Genomic DNA, 24,424 nt, shown 5'->3' with positions numbered 1-24,424 from the left:
GGAGATTCCCTCTGGAGGCAGGCAGTTCCTTGATCATGAGTTTTGAGAGAGAAAACAAGTTTCAGATGGTCCAGCTCTTCTCTCTCTGGCTGCTGCCCCCTCCTCCTGGGCAGTCTTAACTTATATAGCCCTTATGACCTCATTTACCTGGTCCAATGGAGGCCAGCACCTGTTGGCTGTCAGCCAACCAATTTGAAATGCATCACTAGTTGCTGGGCAGACTGGCAGTTCCTAGCTCCCCAGGGAGCCCAAGCCCCTCACCCAGGTATGTGATGCCAGTCATGTAGGCAGAGGGAGCAGGTTTCCCCACTCCCTCAGGAATGTATCCAGTTCAGGTTACCTAAAGAGATAGGGTAAGGTGTGTATCCTCTGCTGGGCCCATCCTAACCAAATTGTCACAGAGCAGTGTTTTTAGGGAGAAACAGAGATGGCTTTCTGCCACACTAACCAAATACAGTATTTTCAAAGACTAATAGATCTCTCTTTGGAATCCTCCTTAAAGCTATGTTTCTTATGACTGGACTCTTCTCTATACCATAGAGTCCTCTGCAGATTAACTTCAAACTCACAATCATCAACAGGCTCCTCCACTTTATTTATTTGAAAATAGCATATAAAATTAAAAGGATTATATTTTAGTTTCAGGTTAGGAAAAAGTATTGCATGGATTTTAGTTTTAATTTACAATTTTCAATAGAAGTAGGTCATTCGCTATTGTCAGACAAGGCAAGACAGTAACTAGATGACCCAGACTTTATTTAAACCAAGCCAAACCCTCCTCTGAAAAAGAGCTAAGTGAAACTGGTGTCCCTGTTATTCCAGATTAAGATCTTTCCTTTCTAAACTTTGTTTCTTCCTAAAAAGATACAGCATCAGACCTTGAGTATAAGTCTTTCTTACTTTCCTAAGTCAGATTCAACTTCTTTAGCCTTCTCAGTACTCAAGAACTAGATTTACTACAGCATAAAAGGGTAGTAATGCCAGAAGTCTTTTATCTCCTGTGGCTTCTACTGCCATTCATTCCAATGACTGAGACAGGCAGGCCACTTCTCTTATCTTTCTGAACTTCAAGTTACATGTTTTTTGTGGGGTTTTCTCTGATGAGATTGGCAATATGGCCTGCTCATTTAAATAATCATTATTTTGTATACGTATTAGTACTACCGAATTCTGAGGTTGATGATATTCTTTGTAATCCTACATTTTAAATGGATAGGCCTACATTCATTTAAAGACACGCTCTAAAGTCCCTTGACCTTTCCCCCCTAAAATTTCTTTTGCTCAAAGTTTTAACAATGCAGTTATATCATACTATATTTTGGGTCATGTCTTTTGAATGACAAATCAAGTTTATTTGTCTTTTACTAAACCATAACATTTTCTTCTTAAACAGGGTCCTGTTAAACAGTTATGCTCAAAATTCAACCTTGAATTTTGTCACAGTGCAGTTTTACAGTCCCTTTTCTCATGGCACATGGATGTTAAGCAAACTTTCCTTTCACAGTTTATTTTTGAACCTACATACAGATGGAGACTAAGAAAATGAGAATTTCAAGATCTGGTTAAAATTAGAAATATAGAAGCCTGTAACATTTAAGCATAGGTTACTACATGGCAAGTTTTCTCTTTCAGTGGTGGTGGGTTTTACATTTATGTTTATCTATGTATAATCATCTAACAAAGTTAATTACAAACAAAATATCAATTTCCATACATATTCTTAAAAAAATAAATTCAAATATGTGGACTAAGCTGAAGCGGACATAGAAATGCAAGCATTTAAGTCATCATGTAGAACAGGGGTGGGCAAAATAAGTCTGCAGGGCACCAAGGGATCTTGCCCAGCCCACAGTGGGTCCCTTGGCCCTGGCAGCCCCAGGCATGGGGGATAGTCTGGGCCATGGTGTATGTGGCTGGTCCCAACACCCCCGAGTTCACAGCAGGGCTGAGGCAGCACAGTGGCTGGACTTACTTCCCAGCAGCCCTGAAAGTGACAGCTTCTTCTGGCTGTCACTGCCAGTCTCCGTTGCTGTTGCCACCAGACCCGACCCTGCTGCCTGAGCACCCTGCTCATCCACCTTGCACTCACTGCTGAGGCACTAGATGGAGCAGGCAGGCAGGCTCTCCGTGGAGACTGGCCAAGGACCTGTGTGGCTGTGATGGGGCTACGGGTGGGTGGGAACCAGCATCAAGGAGCGAGATGGGTTGGTGGGGCTGAGGCCAGGATTACAAGATGGTGACAGCGCAGGGCTGAGGCCCAGGTCAGAACAATGATTTGGTCCCCACACATCCCTGCTTGTGGAACTGGCATCTGTCACAGGAGTGTACAGGGAGTGGATTGTGGCTTTGCCCTGGGCTCTGGTCCTGCGCTGTCACCGCCCCACGATCCCAATCCTAATGCCAGCCCCAACCCTGGCCCCAACCTGCCTGCCTTTCCCACTCCTAGATGGTGCTCCCTACCTGCCTGTAGACCTATCCCATGCACCTGGCCAAGCGCAGGGCAGAGCCACTTAGGGAATTCTGGTGAGCTGCTGTGAGCCAGGGAGGGTGGGGTGAGGGCGCTGAACTGGTGCAGCAAGGGGTGGGGGCATGCTGACCCAGCCTGAAACAGCTCACCAAAACTCTTTAAGTGGCTCTCCTGCTCAAATAATTAGCTACCTCTTATGTAGAAGTTCTTATACAAAATGTTTAGATTTTATCTACTATGAAGTTTCACACGCTGCATACATGTGTGCACACAATTTTGTTTTTCCAAATCCAAGTGTAATAGTAGAAGATGCTGGCTCCTTTGTCTCCTAAGTATGCGACAAACTGTCTCAATTTATATTAATTCATTCTTAGAAGGCGCAAAAGAAGTTGGCAGTTCATTTCAATATAGGTTAATCAAAAGTTACGATGCTTCAAGGTACTTCTGAACTCTTGATAATAGTACTATTCTTTTGCCCTATAATACTCACAGTATCTTTGTAACACTCCTATATATAAATTATTTCCTTTTCATTTCATTTTTCTTAAACTCTCCTCTAAAATGATTACCCTAAATTTGAACATTTCAATGTCTTGCTTAAAACTCAAAACAACCCATCTGACAATTTCTCAGTTCTCAAACAGCACTTGTAGAAATAACACTGTAAATTGCTTTGGATGATTTGTTACTTACTATGTTGCAGGTGACTCTATATCTGTGTCATGTTCTGAGAAAAATTTCAGGTCCCCTGACTGGATGATGACTGCTGACATCTGCAAAAGAAAAAATATACACTGGAAGGCAAAAAGAAGAAACGTACATATGGGCCAACATATGTACGTTGAAAACCCACCAGCTTCCTGAATAAGGAGAGAATATACCCACTTTGAAAGAGAATGTCTATCAGTCAGAAAATGTTCACTCCTATGTGGTTTAAAACAAGGAAACAGCTCCTGTAAAGACAGCTTTCAGGTGTGTGGCAAAAAATATGTTACAAATCTTTGCCTGAAAAAAATCACTCAGTTCTTTAATGAGCAATTAAAATGAGGAGTCACACATTATAGAGTTTTAACCAGAGCAGTGCAAAACTTGCTTCACTTTACAGAGGTTTGGTAAAACTAGTCTAAGTTGCTCAAAGGGTTTCAAATTCTTTCAGGTTCACTCAGACTGAAAACTGAAAGTCATGGAAAACCTTGCATCATTCTTTAGTTTCTTAAGAATTAGTGAATTCCAGGCCCTTTCCTCTCCCTAGCTACAAACACCCTCTAGCATGACTGGACATTCTTTTATTGCAAAAATTCCTTGGACAACTTGGAAGAAAAATTTAGTGGTCTGCAATGTCCTCCATCAGTTATGCTTTCTTCAAAGACAGGAGTCCATTTTTCTCTCTTCTTCACCTCATAATATTCTGCCTTTTCTTGCTGTTGAATTTTGATGCAGGAGGGCACAACTAGTAGGCTTGCTGCTTCATTAAAATCAGGCATCTAAAATGCAGCCTATGGCATAGACAGAAAGTGACAACTTTCGCTTGATCTGGCTACAGAAAGCAGTCTATAGACATGACCAAACACAAGTGCAAGGCTTCAGGCTGCATAAAAAATGGCCAATCATGTGAAAATCTGAACCCTCATTGCATGAGTAGCAGATGAAGGTGTTTCAAAACAGCACCTTCAGTAGTTTGTCTGTGCTGCCTCCCAGCCTGTTGCTGTTTTCAGAACAGGAGTGGGGAAAGGGAGCAGAGGGAGTTTGGTCTGGGGTTTTTTCAGCCCCAACTAGAGGGTGGGATGGGAGTATTAGAGCTCTGCTGGGGAGGGGGGCTCCAATTCAGCCACCCCACTCTTCAGTACTGATTGGGGGACCCCTAGAACGAACTCCCTCTACTCTCTTTCCTGCCTCCCATTCTGAAACAGGGAAAGGCTGGGAGAGAGAAGGGGCCATTGTTAAAGTAAACCAGCTGCAGGCTCCCAGCCAGCAGCTAGATTCCCCTCCACCTCTGGAATCAACAGTGAACTTCTGTTTGGTCTGAGGGATTGTTGTAACTCAGAACGCTTCCTGAAAAGTGTTCTCAGTTACAGCAGGGAGCTTCACTTCTGTCTTCACCCATATACTAACTACATCCTATAGCACTTAATGCAGTAACTTCAGTGTTGAACTTTAGGACTAAGTTCCACAGTCCCTTTAAGGGTAGGGGTCGACAGTGGCAGACCGAATCCATCCTACAGGCCATATTTTGCCCACACCTCCTATAGGATCATGCAGGTTTAGCTGTTAGAACAGACAGGCTGATGAATGTTCCCAAGCACCAGCTGCCCCCTCCCTTTTAAAGAGGCTAAAAATATGTTTGTCCATACAATTCTTATACAAAGTAGAGAAATCATGCAAACAAGTCTTTCGGTGTGTAACCCTACAATAGCTTTCTTCTCCTTCTGTTGCAGGTTGATACGGCTCCTGAACGCTAGAAACCTTGCTCACAAATCAGATGGGTAGGTATGAAGGCCTACCAAGTGATTCACTGCGGACTGGCCAGTGTTCCAAAGGAAGATCTCGAGAAACTGGAAAAGCAAGACTCTTTCAACATACTAGAGCCTGAGGCCTGACAGGGTAGTGAGGATTTGGCTGATAATCAGTTTCAAGATTTTTTTTCCCCAAAATAAGTGTTTCTAGGTGGGTAATGAGAAAATGGTTTGAAACAACTTCAACCCTCAAATCTTGGTTCAAGTTCATGACCTTTTCATAATATTAGTTATGCAACAGGTTAATAAGCAACATAAGCAAAACCTACAGGACTTAGTTGTGAACTTTCAAAAAGCCAGTGATTTATACTAGAAAGGGACCTTTTTAGCTTTCTCAGATGTGGAGATACTCTTCTCATCTGCATGTAAACTACGTCTCTGAGTACTCACTGACTAGTCAAAATGACCCAGAAATGGTTAGTTTCTTTGACATTGATCTGATAGATTCAGAGATTCATAGGCATTAGGGCTGGAAGGGACCTCAGAAGATCATTGAATCCAGCCCCCTGCCCCAGGGGCAGGAAGTCAGCAGGGAAAATAGGATCCCAGCAAGATAAACATCCAAATGTCTCTTGAAGGCATTAAAGTGGGTGCTTGAACCCCCTCCGGCAGCAGTCTATTCTAAACCTTGGGGGCTCAGACAGTAAAGTTCTTCCTTATGTCCAGCCTGAAACAGTTATGGAGGAGTTTGTGACCATTCAACCTTGTCATCCCTTGGGGCGTTCTGGTGAAGACGTTCCCCCATATCCTGGTGAGCACCCCTGATAAACTTAAAGGTGGCCACCAGATAACCCTTGAGCCTGCGCTTTTCCAGGCTGAAGAGTCCCATGGCTCTCAGCCTCTTTTCATAAGGTCTGTTTTCCTGACCTCTGATCATGTGCATGGCCCTCTTCTGCACCCTCTCAAGCTTCTCCACATCCTTTTTGAATTGTGGAGCCCAAAACTGGACACCATACTCGAGCTGCGGCCTCACTAAGGCCAAGTACAATGGGAGAATGACATCCTGGGATTTGCCCAAGAAGCATCTATGGATGCAAGCCAGTGTTTTGCTCGCTTTACTAGCAGCAGCATCACATTGAAGGCTCATGATCATCTTGTGTTCAGTCATGACCCCCAAGTCCCTTTCGCCCATAGTGCTAGCCAGTGTAGCACTGCCGAGTCTATAAGCGTGCTGCAGGTTTTTCTTCCCAAGGTGGAGAACATTGCATTTTTCGGTGTTAAACACAATCAGGCTCTCGTCTGCCCATTTCCTGAGCCTGTCAAGGTCAGCCTGGATCATGCTCCTGTCCTCAGGTATGGTTTGGTGTCATCGGCGAACTTGGCCAGTCTGCTATTGATACCAATGTCCACATCATTAATGAAGATGTTACATAGTATAGGCCCAAGGACAGAGCCTTGAGGGACCCCACTTCATCTCTTTGAAGTCTCGCTCTTAAAAGCCACTAATATCATATCTACTTGAATCCAAGACAATTTTCAATTTCAGACAACTCCTTAAAAGTTAGATTCTATAAACAGAAAGTTATAAATCTGTATAGAGTCTTATTATCAAATTAATCTCCTCACTGCTTCAGTGGGGAAAGAAGCAATAGGTAGCAAGAGGTGGGGAAAATGGGGGCCATGAGGCAAGCAATGGGGAGACAAGTGGCAAGGTGAATGAAGCCTGACCCCAAAGCCTTGCCCCCACCCCACACCTGTCCCTCCTACTGCCTACCCCTCTGGTGCCATGTGTCACATCGCCAGGTGCCTTCAGGCTCAGTGCTGCACTACCCCATGCCTCTGTACTGGGTTATGCACCACTCTTGTGTCTCTGCGCTAGGTGCTGCACCATGCCAGTGTCTTTGCCCCAGGTATTGTGTCAACCTGTGCTTCTGCACTAGGTCCTGCACTACTCCTGTGCCTCTGTGCCAGATCCCATGCCTCTCTGCCCCCATCATGCATCCACACCAGGTTCTGCAGTACTCCCATGCCTCACTGAAGGGATTCCTGCCACCTCTTCTGACTGCAGGTACTGCATTTTTACTTGATACTCTATTCTAAGACTAGGCCTTGCCTTGGAATCAAGTAAATACGGTAAGTTTTAGAAGAAAAATGCCATACAGAAGCTCCTGATGGACGTAATCATGCAACTACTGGAAACTAATCAAGTCAGTCTGAAGTCTAGCAAAAGGTAGGGTAAAGCTGTACCTTACAGTCTTACTGAATCCAACATTCATAAACTTTGGTGGGCAAGAACATCCAATGATTAGCATCTGATAAACTGATCTCTTGCTCATGAAAGCTTATACATCTCTAATTCAGTTACCTATAACCCTGCCTTGTATTGGAAGTAAGTAGTGCAATGTCAAGAAAAATAAATGACAGCTGACAGTTTCTCAATTGGTTATTTGAGTTATGTGTACCATAATAAGCAAGGTATTCCATGGCCAGGCCATAGCTCTTTTAAACAGATGAAAAGAAAACAAAGGAGGTATTCAAGGCAGCATGATCTTTTAATTAATAAAATATAGCATAGAGTAATTTCACTATTATAAAATGGAACACTGATTCTAATACTCTTAGATAATAATGCTTTCCACCAATGATCTCAAGACTTCTTACAAATGTGAACAGTTAAGGCATATAACTCCCCAGTCAAGCATTACTACCCATGTTTTAAAGCTAGGGAAACCAAAGCACAGATGCTAAATAACTTTGTACCCATTGGGCCTTGTATAGCTGTTCCTGTGCGGCTCGGGATCATTATGCTTATTCCGTCTCTGGTTTCTCTTAGGCACCTTTACTGATCAAGTGCCATCTCTCCAGGGAAGCCCCTGATACTTTCCTGCCATGTCTAGATGTTCTGTCTGAAAGGAGGAGGTTCCCTCAAAGCTGGGACTTGCTAGGAGGTGTTGTCAGCAGATGTTCCTGGGGCTCCACCTCCCCTACAACACTTCCATGTGCCAACCAGCTGGATTCACCTCAGTGTTAACCTGTCTGAGCACATCATGTGATGGGCCTAGTGGCGTGATCCTGATATGGGCTATGAGTGCAATATGATCACGGTGTCTGGCTGCAAGCTGCTTTCTGCATACAGGTCCCTTCCTTCTTCGCTTGGCCTAAGAGGCCTGTGCTGAGCCTGGTGGTCCTGCTTACTGTTTGGGACTGTGGGCCTTCTGGCCCCTGGGCTGCCTAATAGGTTTTAAGTGTCCCTTGCCTGGAGTCCCCTTGGCCCCAACGTGTAGCTTGTGGCCACTCTCTGGCCTCAGGGGTAATGAAAATACATAAAGAGAAATCCAACAAGAGTGTCAGGGGGGCACTGTTTCTCCTCCCCACTCACTTATCCTGCATGCACTGTTGCGGTCTGTCCCTTGGTGTCCATCCCAGCTCTGTCACTGAGTGCCATTCTACTGTGGCTCTAAGAGCCACTCTAATTAAAGTGCCCAGAATGTCTTGTGTATTAGCATCCCTGTGCTTCAAAATGGCAGTGGGGGTGCTTTATCTAAAGCTTGTTTGATGAGCTTTAGATTACACACCCCTGCTGCCATTTTGAAGCATGGGAATGTTGATACATGAGACACAGAGGCTGGATGGATGGCTCCAGCAGACTTAATTGATCAAGTCTGTGTTATAATTACAGCGAGTTGGAGCAGCCTCCATTCCCATGTATAGGTACCCTCAGAGCCAATGACAATTTTACCACTGACCAAAACAGTTGGCCCCCGTAATGACCATGAAATTAAAAGAAGCACACTGCTAACAGGAGCCATTAGAAAATACCATATGCAGAGAGTGTTAGCATACAGAATATTGTCTGTGAAAGACAAAAACTGCTTGTGTTAAATTCACACACAAAATCTATATTAACAGCACATAAAATTTAGACGGAAACAAAAGAAGGAAACATGTTCTCACCCTTTGATAACTAACTACAATGGACTGCATTCAAGGCTGTGCAGCTATAAACGATTACCACTTTCTTCAAAATTCATAATTCTCTTGAGGTTTATTTCTTTCCTTGTCACACTCTTTTTCCTTGCGGTCAGGGGTAAGCCAAGGTCATTACTTTCAAGTTTCTCAGGTTACCAAATCCCTTTAAGTATGTCAGGGGTTAACATCAAGAACTAGGGGAGCAACCCTTCAGGAAAGCACCTCAATGAGGTGGAGGATGAAGACCAACAGGCATAAACTAATAGAGGGTAAAGTCAGGCTAGACACAAGAAAAAACTTTTTCTCTGTAAGGGTCACCAGAATCTGGAACACACTCCCAGCAGAGGTGGTGCAGTCACCCTCCTTGGAGGTGTTCAAGATGAGGCTGGACAGGCACGTTGTCGAGCTTGTCTGAGCCCAATAACTTCCTGCCCATGACAGGGGACCAGACTTGATGTTCTTATAGGTCCCTTCTGGTTCTATGGTTCTATGATTCAACTTCCATACTGGCTTAATATTTTTAAAAGAATCTTTAACAATAAAATCTCTCCCTAACTCTACTGATAGTGAAGTTAAAAACAAAACAAAACAAAAAAACTAGCTTTATAAGGTGGATTATGATATAGTAGAACTTCATGAGATTATACTATAGCAAATTGCAAATTTATACCAAAAACTGTTGTTTTTTCCAAATGATTGAAACACAGGCAAATGCAACACTGTTACTATGCTATAGACAGGGCGGTGAACTCAAGTTTCTCATGCCCAAGGTGTCAGGGTCTCGCCCTGTATGGGTAGGGTTCCATGCCTCTGTCATAGTCACCCAGCCAGCTAGTAATAGGGAACCTCAGAACTTCTGTATCTGTGGTTGGATTAAACTCTTGTGCTCTCACCCACCACGACTTGATATTGCATTTAAACTGGGAGTGTGCCAGTAAGTTAAGTTACGAGATTCTCAATTTGTTCTTCTGGGGGGCTCCTCCTTCCCCTACACCCCTTGCCCATTCCACACCATGTTACAGTTGTCGTCTTGGTCCTTGAATAAAATTCTCACCCCAATGGGCCACATAATAAAGAGTAACAAAAAGATATGGAATGTCTTTGTCTCCTTGTAGCATCCATTATCTTATTTTTACTATCACTAACTATAGTCCAAATCCAAAGTTCCCAGACATACTTACCTGCTCACTAGGGCAGCTGACTGGGTGTCTTCAGGAAAGGAGAAAAAAACCCAATGCCCCGCTAGTCAGACCTGGGGCCAGGTCCTGATTTGCTCGCTCTTCTCCTGCTAGCTTGGGCTACTCGCTCAATCCCTCACACAAGGAAGCAGCGATAAATCAGTGATATAGATTTAGAATTTTCTAACTTACTCAAAATACTGTTTTTTCTTATCCTAAATTTGCATGCCATAGTCCAAAACTTCAAAAATCCATAGTAGGCCTTTCCCCAAGAACTCTGCCAGTGATATTCTAGCCTACCAATCCAGGATTCTTCATATTTTTAAGTCACTTCTTTGTTAAACTTCAAAACTAAGTAAATCTTCAATTTTTCAACTGTTGGCAAAGAATTAGGCTAGGGACAGACATTACACATTAGTTTCAGTGATCAGAAACTTGTAACAGAACAAGTGCACATCCAGTTTCAAAATATCCAGTGCACATAAACCAGTTTCAAAATGTCCAAAACCAGTTTGAGATAAACCTGGTTGAATGTAGTATAGACTTAACTGATTGAGCTCAAACTGGTTTATGCAAGGTCTGTTTTAGACCCCTTCCTGGTTTAAGTTATACTAGAGTCCCCCCCAGCATCCTGGCATGCTCTCTCAGATGGGCTCTCAGCTCCAGTTGAGCAGGGCTGGCACTGCCCCTCTGATCCTCAGCTTGGGCAGGGACAGGCAGGTGTGGGGGTTTGGCTAGACACTGGCCTGGAAGGGAGGAGGGAAGAAGTTTATTTTTTCCCCTCCCTCCTATCCCACTAGCACAGAATTGCTCTTCTCCGTGTGCAGTGACAGGAGTATGGCCAGCCTGGCCAGTAGCCTTGGCTAAATTGGTCAGAGAGGGGTTTAATTCCCACCTCCCTATTCCATTGGCAGGGACCCAAGCTGGGTCTGCCACCTGTTCCCCGCTTGTGGCTGCAGCAGCTGCGCCAGGCATGGCCAAACACCAGTAATTCCCCCCTCCACCTCCACTGCCCCAGGGAGACTGCAGCTGGGTCTGCCTGCCCTAACCACTGCCACTACTGCTTGCTCCCTGCTTGTGGCAAGCAGCGGAATAAGCTCCCTGCTGCCCCCTCTGCCTGATGCTGGAGGAAGGGGGAATAACTCCCCTCCCTGCCCCCTGCCTAAGGGGCCCTGCCAGCCAACCTCTGGCTGCACCGCTGCAGTAGTGACAGGGCAGAGCTCTTGATGGGGGCAACAGCCCCTGTCATGGTGTTGGGGAGCACGAGCCTCTTCCCAGCAGGGGGCTGTGCTGCAGGTTGGGCAGAGCTACAGTGGGCAGAGTTACCTACCCACAGCGGGGTCTTTCTGTCACTACCACCACTCATTCTGTGCCTAGGGCAAGTGGTGGAATAAGCCCCCTCAGCCAAACACCAGAGGGAAGGGACGTCTGAGGGGGTTTACTCCGTTGCTTGCCTCAGGCACAGAGTGAGCGGCAGTGGTGATGGCTGGGACAGGCAGACCCTGCTGCGGCACCCCAGGGGCAGAGGGGGAATAACTCCACTCCCTGCCCACCTAAGGAGCCCTGCTGGCTGGCCTTTGGCCCTGCCCTCACCCAGCTGCTGGAACGGCAAGGGGGGAGCAACCATGACGGGGGCAGTAGCCCCTGTTATGGTGTCAGGGAGCATGAGCCTATTCCTGGCAGGGGCCATGCTGTGGGCTGGGGAAAGCTGCTGTGGACCACTACAGTGGTGGCCATTGTGGGGGAGGGGATCTGGCCCCCTCTGAGCCCCAGTGCTGCTGCGACAGTTTGCCTCAGCTCTGCCTGCCCCGCACTGCGGCTTCTGCTGGGAAGAGGCTCATGCTCCCTGATACCATGACAGGGACTGCTGCCACTATGAAGAGCCCTGCCCCCTCAGGGCAGCAGTGGGGTGGGGGTGCGGCCAGAGGCCGGCCAACAGGGCTACTTTGGTGGGGGGCAGGGAGGGAGGTTATTCTCCCTCCCTCTGGTGTCTGGTGGAGTGGTGAGGGTCTTATTCTGCCATTTGCCTCACACAGGGAGTGAGTGGCCGCAGTGGTCAGGGTGGGAGGACCTGGCTGCAGTCCAACCCTGCTATGGTTCCCCAGAGGCAGTGGAGGTAGAGTGGGGAATAACCCCTGTCCACGCCCCCTCTGCTTTAGGGGGCCATGCCAGCTAGTGTCTGGCCGCAGCCAGTCCCACCATTGCAGCAGCGAGGGGAGAGTGCCTGGCAAACCTGGCTCGAGTCCCTGCTGGTGGAACAGGGAGGGGGGAACTTAAACCCCTCTCTGTCCAGTTCAGGCAAAGCTACTGCCCGAGCTGGCTACATTCCCCTGCCCCAGCAAAGCTTCCCTGCAGCCAAGGGCACACTCTAGAGCCCCCCAGCTCCTGACCTGAGCAAATGCAGGCATGTGCCAACATTTCCTCAGTCCAGAGGGAATGTCTGTACAGTGGCAAATCAGTTTAAACTAGGCAGCTTAAACTAACCTGCAAAGATTGAATCAATTGAGGCTCTGGCTTTCTGAATGTCTGTCCCTAGCCATAAAGCCTTTCTATATTGATGAGGTTTCAGTTGTAGCAACCTTAAGAAAACCAAATGCTCAAATATATAACCATAATGTGAAAAGTGTTTACTCATCTGGCCTATAAGCTGGAAGATGACATTTAAGACCTTATATTCTAATATAATAAAAGTCTTAGTACTTCTGTCTATGTGTCGGTCTGTCCGTAATGCTGGAGGCCAATTATGCATGTGCCCTGGAGAGGGCGGGTGGCAATTGGCTGCATGGCTCCACCCCTCAGGCAGGGAACTGGAGGCGGAGGGAGCCCTTAGGCTTTAATGCTGTATTGACTTGCCCTGGCTCCTGTCAAAGCTGACAGACAGGGGCAGTAGGACCCAGGGGTAGTCTCAGTAGGACTGAGCAACCCAGCTCACCCCACCCCCAGCAACTGCACTTCCTGCCTGCCAGCACTGTTGGCACCATGTGGCCCGGCTGCATTAGAAGAGCAGGGAGCACGGAGCACCCTAGTAGGGTGTGTTTGTGTGTGTGTGTGTGTGTGTGTATATGTGGAGGCTGGGGAAGAGTGGGTGGGTATATGTGTGCGGGCAGGGGCAGAATGCTTGGGTGGGTGTGGGTTTGCAGCCAGGGGCAGGGTGGGTACGTAGGTAGGGGCAGAGTGAGTGGGGGTTGTGGGTGTGCAGCCAGGGGCAGAGTGGGAGGGCGGGTGTGGGTCAGTGTTCCCTCTAAGCTGTGGGGTGTGTGTGGCCGCGCAGGCATATCTGGCAGTGAGGCATGAGCATGCCTGAGTGGCCGTGCATGCCATTCAGCTTAGAGAGAACACTGGTGTGGGCATGCACCCAGGAGCAGAGTGGGAGGGTGTGGTTGTACAGCGAGGGTGAGAGTGGGCGGGTGGGTGTGGTTGTGGAGCCAGGGCAAAGTGGGTCGGTGGGTGTGCAGCCAGGGGCCGAGTGGGTGGGTGTGGTTATGGAGCCAAGGGCAGAGTGGGAGGGTGGGTGTCATTGTACAGCCAGGGGAAGAGTGGGTGGGAGGGTGTGGGTGTTGTGCAGCCTGTTTTGCAGCCGGGGCAGAGTGGGTGGGTGGCTGTGGGCGTGCAGCCAGGGGCAGGGTGGGAGGATGGGTGTGGATATGCAGCCAGGGACAGAGTGGGAGGGTGGCTGTGGGTGTGCAGCCGGGGCAGAGTGGGTGGGTGTGTGTGTTCATAGGATGAGTCCCACACACACACTCCACCATACACATGCACCCAGACTCCCTTTGCACTAACATATATGCTGACCCCCACATCCACACCCCCTCACACAGCCCAGGCACCGCTCCCCACAAACCCCATACACACCCCACATATTCACACCCCCCCCACATGCTCCCTTACCCCACATACCCACAGGCCCCCACAAACCTATACCCACCCCCCACAATATACAGGAGTAAAACTTCATTTAAACTATTGTGCAATCACCTCTATGTGCACTACACAAATGCATGTAAATCAGGCCAAAATATTTTCTGAAATCAAATTAATGAATGTAATGTAGATGTTTCCTTCTTAGAATAAAATTTGGTATTTTTCTGGTTCCAAGATGGCATGACCCCTTGCTGAAATGAGTACTTCTGGGGGCAAGGGCACGGACTTCTGGTGGCAAAGGTAGAGGTTAGAGGACGGGACTTCCAGTCACAAGACAGCAACCACAAGATGGCAGAGCTACCCAGGCAGCCCTCAACAGCTTGCCAAAACTTGGGAAGTGACCCTCCACCCAAAATAACTGCCCAAAAGCCAGCCCCAAAGGGTGATTGGTGGGGGGCATGTAAGCTCTCCATGAAACGCTCCATCATTCATGACGAGCAATTGGCTAGTAAGTTAAAGAAATGTCATAACAACTGTCCTAAGGAGCATTATAAGGCTATTTTGGCCTGAAAAAATAGAAGAGTGAAGTGAGAGATGGCAGGGCCACATATATAGAATGAACTTGTAAGGTGGAAACAAATTGGGAGAGAGGAGGAAGGAACAAGAGAAAGAGGAAGATCCAAAACAGCATGGAAAAGAACAACAGAAAGGGGAATGAAAGAATATAGCTAGTGCTAGAATTGCATCATGGCAGTGACCGAAAAGAAACAGAACCAGTCATAGCTAATGGAAAACACAAACATACTCAGATTCCTCCAGCATTGGTGGAGCAATCCTGGATCAGTTGAATGCATGTGGAATCACAAACAATTCAGATAGAATGGACCAAGGGCGGTGTTATAAATTCACTCTAAATGATTCTAAAGGCACTTAAAATGGGACTGCCCATGCATTAATGGGAGTTAAACTCTGCTAAGTACCTTCTAAGCATCTTAAAGTCACGCCACTTCAGGTGAGGGTTATCACTGAGTTGTTCTACCCAGCCTAAGCTATACTGTTAGTCTACTCTAGGGAGATAAAGCAACCAATGTGGAGTCATTCAGCATCTCAGCATTCACCTTTCCCAGCCCTTCTATCCCCCCGCCAGCTTTCCACCCTCACAAGTTCTACTGGCCAGGCGTTGGTACTGGCCCCAAGCCAAGCCCCATCTGCCCCCAGTGAGTATTATCCCAGCCCCCACGGCATCATACTGCCAGCTCCAAGGACACTAGGAGACCTGATCTGGGCCCCTGGGCAAGATGCTAAGAACATGACCCTCCTCTGAGAGGGCTAAGCCTTTCGCCACATCTGGACAGTCTCTCCTAGCCATGAGAATTTGGGGTGAGGGGCTATGGCTTCCCTTCCCAAGCTCCCATGTTCCTGAGAAGAGCTGCTTAGTACCAAGCATGGCAAAAGCATGGAGCCCAGGGAGGCCTGCTGGTTAACTGGGTAGGTATGCTTCCCTTCCACCCCTCCCCCAGAATCGGACTGAGGGGGGGCTTGAAGGAAAGCTGCGCCCCTTCCCAGCCTGCCCAACTAGGGGAGAACTTCAATTAAGCTCAGTTTACCCAAGATTCCTGCGGTCCAGTTCAGAAGGACTCATTGCAGATGGCTGGCATGAAGCCAGCCACCTGAGCTTGGCTCAGGACTCCCCGCAAGCCCTAACCCAACCCTAATTCACTGACACACCGACATGATTTTGGTCCTTTATTCTTTTTTTTTATTTTAACCTCTCTACTCTTTTCTCTCTCCCCTTCCCCCTACTCACTTCAAACACTAAAGTTTTCAGAAGATTTCTCACCTCCCAACTGCAGCTCCAACTCCTGTTGCCACAGGGGCAGGAAGGGGGAGAGAGAAGCCAACAGTGCTGCTTTCTCTCCCTCCCAGCTACATGATCCCGATGTGCCCCACCCCCCCGCCCCGCCCACTCCTTTCTTACCCCAGAAAAGGCCCTCCAGTGGCAAGTGAGACAGCATTAAGCCTTCACATGTGGCTGCTCTGAATCAGGCTGCTCTAACTACTTGTAATAGCACCTTGAGAAAACAATTTGTGTAATAGTTATAGGCTGAGCACAGGAGGCACAGAATAATTTTTAAAGGAGCAATTTATTCTTTTTCTAGAAATGAAGGGGAAAGCATCATAAATCAACTAAAGCCCACTGTGCTATCACAACCAATCCCAGCAAGATCATTTTTAGTTTTCTTCCAAAAATATTAATTAAATACATCTAAATCATACAACTTGGCATTAAGTCATGTATAAAAGTTACACACAGCAAGCCTACATTAACAAGAACCTTATTAAGGTTGCAAAATCAAGTACTAGAAGCTCAGGAAGTATCAGGAAGTGCCAGAACTTAAGTTGTGGGTAAAGCCTTGATTCATCAGCCATCCATGGATGCATTATGACACTTTTTAATTACATGATCGATATTTTTTTTTTCTCACAGGATCCTGCTTCCTGCAGTACACAGGAGGGACAAAGTTCAGTTGATCAACAGCTATCCAATATTTTATCTTCACTGCTCAAGGTATGACCTCAGACTGTAACTGTTCGGACTCTGCTCTGAAGACAGAATTAATCATTTCCTCATTGGATTTTCTATGTCACTCATAACTAGAGCATCTGAGTTCTTCACAAACAATTTAATTTATCTCTACTAAACTCCTCTGGGATAGGTATTATCTCATTTTAGAAAAGAAGAATTATGATACAGAACAAATTAAGGTAAAAAGTGTCCTCTAAATTTTAGGGCCACATTTGAAACATCTAACATCTAATTTTTCAAATTACTGATCATGATATACTATTTCATATATTCAAACCCAGCTACTGATGACTTCAGGTGCACTTGTGAGCCCTCAGGGCCTCAGTACACAGTTAGTTAAATCAAACTTTTCAGAGGTGCATTTCTTCAACATGATTAGCATCACACAGGAACTCTCTGGAAGATGCAGGAACAGATGTCAATTCTCCAGGGCAACATTAAACTGTGACAGCAATTACCTACCTCATTCTCTCCACACCTTTAAATACTGTAAAAATGAAGCAGGGGCTCTGAAGGAAACAGGCTCCTAGAGCACAACCCTGATTACTCCCAGAGCAGGCCATCCTGTGCCCATCCTGAAGAAAGGGTCCTGTGGAAAACAGTGGATCATTTAATTAAAGAATATATTGTAAAAGGTGGTGGGCTGCAGTACACATTACAGCTGCTCAGGCAGTCTTAGTTCTGGTTTTCTAACTTTTAACTGCTTGATTTTGCAACCTTAATAATGCTATTTTAAGATAAAGAGTTTACACATGTACTCATACACATGGCTGAGAGCTAGATTATATAGAAAAAAGCTAATAAAATGATAGAAATTCCATTAGATGTCAATATATTGACACCCACATCATTCAATAACAGAACTGGAAACATCAGATGTGCCACACAGCCTTTTGCACCTAGAACTAAGTAGTAACTAACAGCCATATGGGATGGTTATCCTCCACGGGGAACATCACTCGATGCTGTGGGTGGAGGAGGAGATTCCTACTTTGTCTTGCTTACAGCATAGGAATGGTGAGACTCAGAAATCTTGAGCTCATTCAAAACTCTGGAGGGAAGACTATCCTAGTCAGTATATCCACCAGCTTCCAAGCCAATCACCTTAAGTGCAACCCCTACTTTCTCTCTCCCCTACCAATACCAATGCAAAGCTCACAGGAATCATCATCCCAATCTTCTTTCATGTTCTTTCCTAGTGTGGTTTTTGTTGTCTCAACATCAAGGGAAGATCTGGGAGGGGAACAGGAGGAGGGCAATGCCAAAATTGCATCCCTTTTGATTCCTGCTCCACCTCCAGACTTTAAAACCAACTGCCCCAGAGAGGCAGCAGCATTTCTATTCAGGTAGTGTGGAGGGAGTCAATAGACTTCATGGCTCATTATGCTAGACCTGACTCCTAATTGCTCTTCATTCCACAGGTGTTAAGGACTCTTTCTCTTTTTTAAGGTTCTTGATGTTCCTTATATTAAGCTATATTTTCTTCTGCAATGTTGTCCTCTGTTAGCTATTCCTGGTAACATTTCTCTTCTATTTTACAGAAGAGAAACTGTTTTTAATTTTAGTTAAAATCTTAACTCAGGTGTGGTAATACTAGTACAAGTAAACAGTAACTCAGGTGTGGAAATGATTGACAGGGAAGTGCTGAAAGCTAGCTTTTGTTTTACAAATCTGAATAAGAGATGTTCATTTAACTATAATGACTAGAGGACTAATAAAACAATTAGTCTGTGGACTATGTTTGCCCAGTTTTTTGTGTTTTTTAAACTCAATAAACAAGCAAATTAGTACACATTTCAGGGAAGTTATATTGGTTTTTGCTTTGATCTTAAACTGAGTAATAGAGCACTGGGCCCCTAGCACATTAATACATCTAGCTTCTCTTTAACTTGATAAAAATATATTTTGTATTTTATGTGATGATGTACAACGTCACCTACACCCCCCTTTTTCAAAATCCTAGGTCCCCTCACCTTCCACATTCAATCATGTAAGTTATTCCTCTGTGCTGTCTAGGTACCAGCAAGGAAATGCAAGGTTCACTGAGAGTATAGGAAAATGAGATTCAGCCTTCTCAGGCTAAAAAAAACGGTCTTCAGAGATTTTAACTCAGGGGTGAGCAATTATTTTGGCTGGTGGGCCCCTTAATGAGTACTGGTGACCTCTCTAGGGCTGCACACACAAAATCTTTCAGAAGAATATAATTTTAACAATTATAGGTAAAAAAAAGCCCCAAATCATATACTAAAAATCAAACACTTACTATAACATATTTTAATTTTATTTTAAAAAAAATAATTTTTGTCCCTATTTAAGTTTTTCTGAGTAGTGTATGTTGAGGTGATTACATAATAGAACAAAATAAAGTCTTACTTCTGTACACTGTGTAAGTGGGAGTGTGGGGGTGGCCGGATGGTGGGGAGGTGTGCAGGTGTGTGTGGAGGGAATGGTGGGGCAGTGTGCAGGTGTGCGTGTGGGGGGCAGGGTGTGCACATGTGTTGGGGGGCTGCCTGTGCACTAGATCCCAGGAGCTGGCTGGAGGCAGGGCAGCAGGGGGAACATGCAGCAGAGCTTGCCCAGGCACTACAGTACAGGTGCAGGTGCTGTCCACCTCCCCCACCATCTGGCCTGTGGCTGCCCCTGTGGTGCTCCACATGGGGCTGAGTCCTGCCCACTCCTGCCCAGGCCAGCCTGTGCTGTGCTCCTGCCCAGGGCAGTCTTTGCTGTGCTCCTGCCTAGGGCAGCCCATGCTGCACTCCCACCCACACCTGTCTCATGTCTGCCAATGGCACTGCCCTGGCCCCAGCCCCATCCAGCATGCCCAACTACACAGTAGCCACCTGGGTACTGCTCAGCTCTCCCTGCCTCTGGCAGCTCCTCCTCTTCCTGCTCCTGCTGCACTGCTCCATGCAGCAGGTGGTGCGGGAAAGCGGCAGTGGCCATGGGGGCATGTGCCAGGTACCACATGCCCAGTCAGGTGGTGAGGGGGAAACTGCAGCCAGTTAGCTCCTGCCCCAGTGCATGGGGCTCCAGCTCCCAGCTGCCTTCCATGCACTCGGCTGCCCACAGGTGGCTGCTCATCATGCCAGGAAGATGGAGTGGATGGAAAGCAGAAGATGGAGCTGGAGCCCCATGCACTGGAGCAGGAGCTACCCAGCTGCAGCTCCGCACTTGCTTGGCTGGGCATATGGTGCCTGGTACATGTCCTCCCAGCTGCTGTTGCTTCCCTGTGCTACCTGCTGCCTGCAGCAACACAGTATGGGCAGGAGGAGGAACTGCTGGAGGCGGGGGAAGCCGAGCAGTACTTGGGCAGCTGCAGCAGCAGTGGGAGCAGCTCTTTGGGAAGCTGTGTGTGCTGGCTGGTACTGTTGGTGGGCACAGGGTGGGTGCAAACATGTGGGCTACCCCAGACAGGAGCAGGCAGGGCTTGGCCCCATGTGGAGCACCATGGGGGCAGCTGCGGGCTGGATACAATCAATTGGTGAGCTGCATCTGGCCTGCAGACCGTATTTTGCCCACCCGTTTTAACCGTTAATTTCTGAAAAGTCTCTACTTCCTAGAGACTGTGAGAATGTGTTAAATTCATTTTAAAGACCTGTAACTTAGCAATATTAAGGCAGATTTTTACATGATGTGGCCAAGGACATATCTTGGTCTCAGAGGTCACTTGCTTGCCAAACTTCAAGCTTTTAATTCAAAGCATTAGGGTGCTACAGCTCTTCAAGGAAAAGCCTCAATTTTTAACAGGGGCATAAACAGCTGATACTGTTTTTGCTGGAAAAACAAACAAACACCAAAAACAGGAAGCAGACATCAACATAAAATCTGAAATAAAATTCTCTGATATTTAAGAACAGTGATATTATAAATATAAAAACCCAGGCTCTTATAGTAGGAATTGTCTTGACACCTTGGGGAGGAGGTAGCACTCCAACTTATAAGAAAGCCTGCTTTCATTCTTTATAGAACACTGAAATATTTTTCCCTAACTTGAAATCAAGTGAGACACAGCGATTCCAGTATTTTCACACAATCCAGACTCCAGAAATTAAAAAGTAATTTACAATTAGTGGGGTTGGGTTATTTAAGGGAATGATAACATAGGTTGCTAATATGCATCTTTGAACCAACGCCGTATACTACAGGTAGCAATCTTGCTTGTTCTACCACTGTTTCTCAACCTATGACTTCATGCCCATTTAATAAGAGGCTTTTTGATAGAGGGACAATAGGACAGCCAACTACTGCTAAGTGTTTATTTATTGACTGGTATGAGTACTTTTTCTCTTTGCTTTGCTTTTTAATTTTATCATGCTACCATTTGTTTGCTAGGAAATAAAGGAGGATTGCTGTGAAGGTGTCTACACCATTGTCTCGGTGTGTTCTGACATGGGTGCTGACTTGCGTCTTTGAACCTGGGGGTCTGATAATGAGGCTACCCTAGAGTTGTCCCAAGGGCCTGCTCTCAAACACGGGGGAAATGGAGATCTCAAGAACAGGTTCAGAGTAACCTCCTGGGTTTGAAGCATAAGAGTGAGAGCACTTGTACCAGGACACACTGCTGCTGTGGCACAGACTTATTCTGTATGTCTAATATGATGAAAAATTAGCAACAAAGAATATACAGTTTTCACTTCCATAATAATTTATATTCCGAGTTCCCGCATGCTTTAACGTTTTTCAGTTTATTTGTCCCGACAGCCCTTTTGGTGATAACCAAACTGTCCTGATGTTGAAGATGAGAAAGCTGAAGTAAAGAAAGATAAATTAAGGGCTAAATACACATAAGTAGTTAGGCACTGGACCACCACAGTCAAATACATAGCCCTGTGTTAGGTGCCTACAATGGACAGGAAGAGTTTGGTGCCTCAGAATTGGATTTACAAAGCCAACTTGCTGAATGGCAAGCAGGCTTTCTCTCCTTTCCTCTCTGGAGCCAATGGGTGCCTATATATAAGCCGGGAGGCTGCTCCTATGTGCTGTGATTACAGCGTATGGGAGCAGACTCAATTAATTCAATTAATTGAGTCTGCTGGAGTGTGGTAATTACCACACTCCAGCCAGCATCCATGTCTCATGTATCAGCATCCCCGTGCTTCAAAATGGTGGCGGGGTGCTTTAACTAAAGCTCGCTCAATGAGATTTAGATAAAGTGCCCCCACCACCATTTTGAACCATGGGGACGCTGATACACGAGAGTGGCTCTTGGAGCTCCAATAATTAAAGGATCACCCCCTACTCCCACACACACTCCCGGTGCATGTGTGAAAACACCCTAGGACTCTTATTCTGGGCTCCAAAGAGTTGCTTCTCTCTGCTCAGGATATAAAGACTAGAACCTTTTTCTAGAGTTAAGTGTCTACACATTTAATTGCAGCACCAACTCCTGCTCTATTTTTCTTCCAAACTAGCTAAAAGAGGCGTGGTGCTGCATGCCTTATCTGTATACAAAAAGCTCAGTGGCTAGAAAACTCATCCAGAATTGAGTTGCGTTCAATTCCCTCACCTACTTGGGATAGATTCAAGCCTGTATTTCCCAAGAGGGACTGCCCTAACCTTGGGATGAGTCATAGGCTATTGTAGGATGGGGCACTCAGTCCTTTCTTTGGAAGCTGTTTTTTTTCCTGTGCACTAAAGATTCACTGGACCATATAATGTAGGCACCATTCTTTAGCTTAGAGGTAGGGAATTCACTTGGGGGAACTGATATCTGAATTCAAATTCCTGCTCCAATAAATATATACTTTATGGTAAATAGTAACTCTCCATTGCAACATAATCTCCCTCCCTTGGGCCAGGCAGAAATGGGAAAACACGGTATGAATAAGGGTAATAGGAGTGCCATGAAATCACATCCTACTAATACAGTTTTGCTTCTCCCTATTCTGGTCCCCTTCAGAAACCTCCCCCATCGAACAGATAATTGGTAAAGAACTCTTAGAGGAATCTTGTGAAGTTTTCTCTTCTTCTGCCTTCCTTCCTTGGGATGCAATTTGCCCCAAATTAAAAACATGAATCATATACAAAAGTCAAGTAAAAATTACCTAAATTAGATTTAAGTACCTGAAGGGTGGTTCCAGAGAGGATGGAGCTAGACCAGGGATGGACCACGTCTGGCCTATGGCCTGGATCCAGTTGGCAGTGGACTCCATTTCCCGGCCACCCCTGTGCTGTGAAAGCTCAAGGCTGGGTTTGCTGTGGAGACCAGCGTCAGCTGCACTGGCAGGGTGTGCGGCAGAAAAGGGCAAGGGGCTGCTCTGGAGCTGCTGGGATCTTATTATGGGGGAAGCTTGCTCCAGAGCCAGGGCAGAGTTGCGATCTAGGAGGGTGGCAAAGCACTGGAACAAGTTACTTAGAGAAGTGGTGGAATCTCTATCTTTGGAAGTTTCTAAGGTGCGGCTTGACAAAGCCCTGGCTGGGATGATCTAGTTGGGGATGATACTACTTTGAGCAGGGGTTGGATTAGGTGACCTCCAGAGGTCCCTTCCAACCCTCATTTTCTATGATTCACTATGGAAGCTATATCTGTGACTGCCAGCTCAGTTTTGGATCCATAGAAAATCAAAGTACTCTGAACACAGAAAGATGGGAGACTGAGAAAAGAAACTCACCTAAGCATCTAGATGAGTTTTGCCTGAAAAGGCATGAGCAACCAATGAAAATACAAGATTGTCAAGTGCCAACTTAAGTTGACATTTATTAGTCTTCCTGTCTATGAAAGTCATATCATTTATAATTCAACAGACAAGAAGACAAGATACATTTGGTTGAAGTAAAATGGGATTTTTATAGAAGATTTTCTCAGCCTTCCTGTAATATAGTAGTAGGCAACTGTTGATCCTTTAGTTTACATCATGGTGTACATATAAGAGGTCTACTCACCAAGACTTTTGATGCGTACGCCTAGGTAAGATTATGGAGGACTCTGTTCAGTGCCTCAAAGGTTGTAGCTTCTGCCAGAGAGCAACAGATAAGAACTGCTGCCAAGTGCCTAATGCCTCAGCAAGGGCACATTTCTATCACGTGATGTCCCTTAGCCTTTCTCCAAAGAAGGTCCACAAGGCAGTGGACACTAGGGTTTTGAGGTGCCCTATATGCACCTTACTCTGGAGGTTGCAACATTGTGATATTTTATAGGAGCTATCTCACCATGAGTAGCCCCACCATGTTGCCACTAGTCCCTCCAGTTGGATGCAGTTTATGGTTACACATAGGACCCGTAACATAGGTCATGGCACAAAGGCATATATTATATTGTTATAGGCCTGTAGAAGAACCTGCATTAGAATATCTCAGCTCTGTTTAATAAAAGGCTGTTAGGATACAGGGGACAGGTGAGTGAGGAAAGAAGTAGCACAATGTCTTTACTGCTACCCAAGCCTCTCACAGAGGGTTTTTCTTGCATTTTGTTTTCCCCTCCAGTGCCTCTTTCAGACCTTCTCCAATTCAGTGTGTTATGCTCTAAAAAAGATGGTATAGATCAGACTGCAGGGACCTTTAGATATGAACCATTTACAGCAAGTGCTTATCAGTTTCATACAATCTTTAACTTTTCATATCATTTTCATGGCACCATTCCCATTTAAAACCAGATGCACTTTCTTGCCATGACTCAAATGGCATCTGAGTCATGGCAAGACTCAAATGCTTGGGATGCAAGTACAAATGATTATGAGCTGAAGCACTAAAGACAGGTTTGAAATGGCAAATAGAAAAGTTGAAAACCCCAGGGCAAGCAAAATGAGTCAATCATTTAACTTGCAAAATATAAATTACATTTCCAATCAATTTGAATTTTTCTGTTCTGTTTAAAGACATATATTAAAAGAGTTATGAAGACAATCCCATCTTGTTTTCTTATCTCCGCCCAGACCAACGCTGACCCAGTTATGTCCTCTAATTTGACTCT

General features: G+C 45.9%; 1 protein-coding gene across 1 annotated transcript in view; it reads right to left on the bottom strand.

Moving 5' to 3' along the window:
* AHI1 (Abelson helper integration site 1) overlaps positions 1–24,424 on the bottom strand; it is a 226,193-nt gene that overhangs the window by 14,124 nt on the left and 187,645 nt on the right. The window contains 1 exon segment of the mRNA XM_006030667.2: positions 3,161–3,240. Coding sequence (XP_006030729.2) covers positions 3,161–3,240 — 80 coding nt within the window.

This window comes from Alligator sinensis, unplaced genomic scaffold, assembly GCF_000455745.1.
Source record: "Alligator sinensis unplaced genomic scaffold, ASM45574v1 scaffold417_2, whole genome shotgun sequence".
In the NCBI taxonomy this organism is placed as follows: Eukaryota; Metazoa; Chordata; order Crocodylia; family Alligatoridae; genus Alligator; species Alligator sinensis.
Note: the sequence above shows the minus strand (reverse complement) of the source record. Positions and strands in the feature narration are given on the sequence as shown.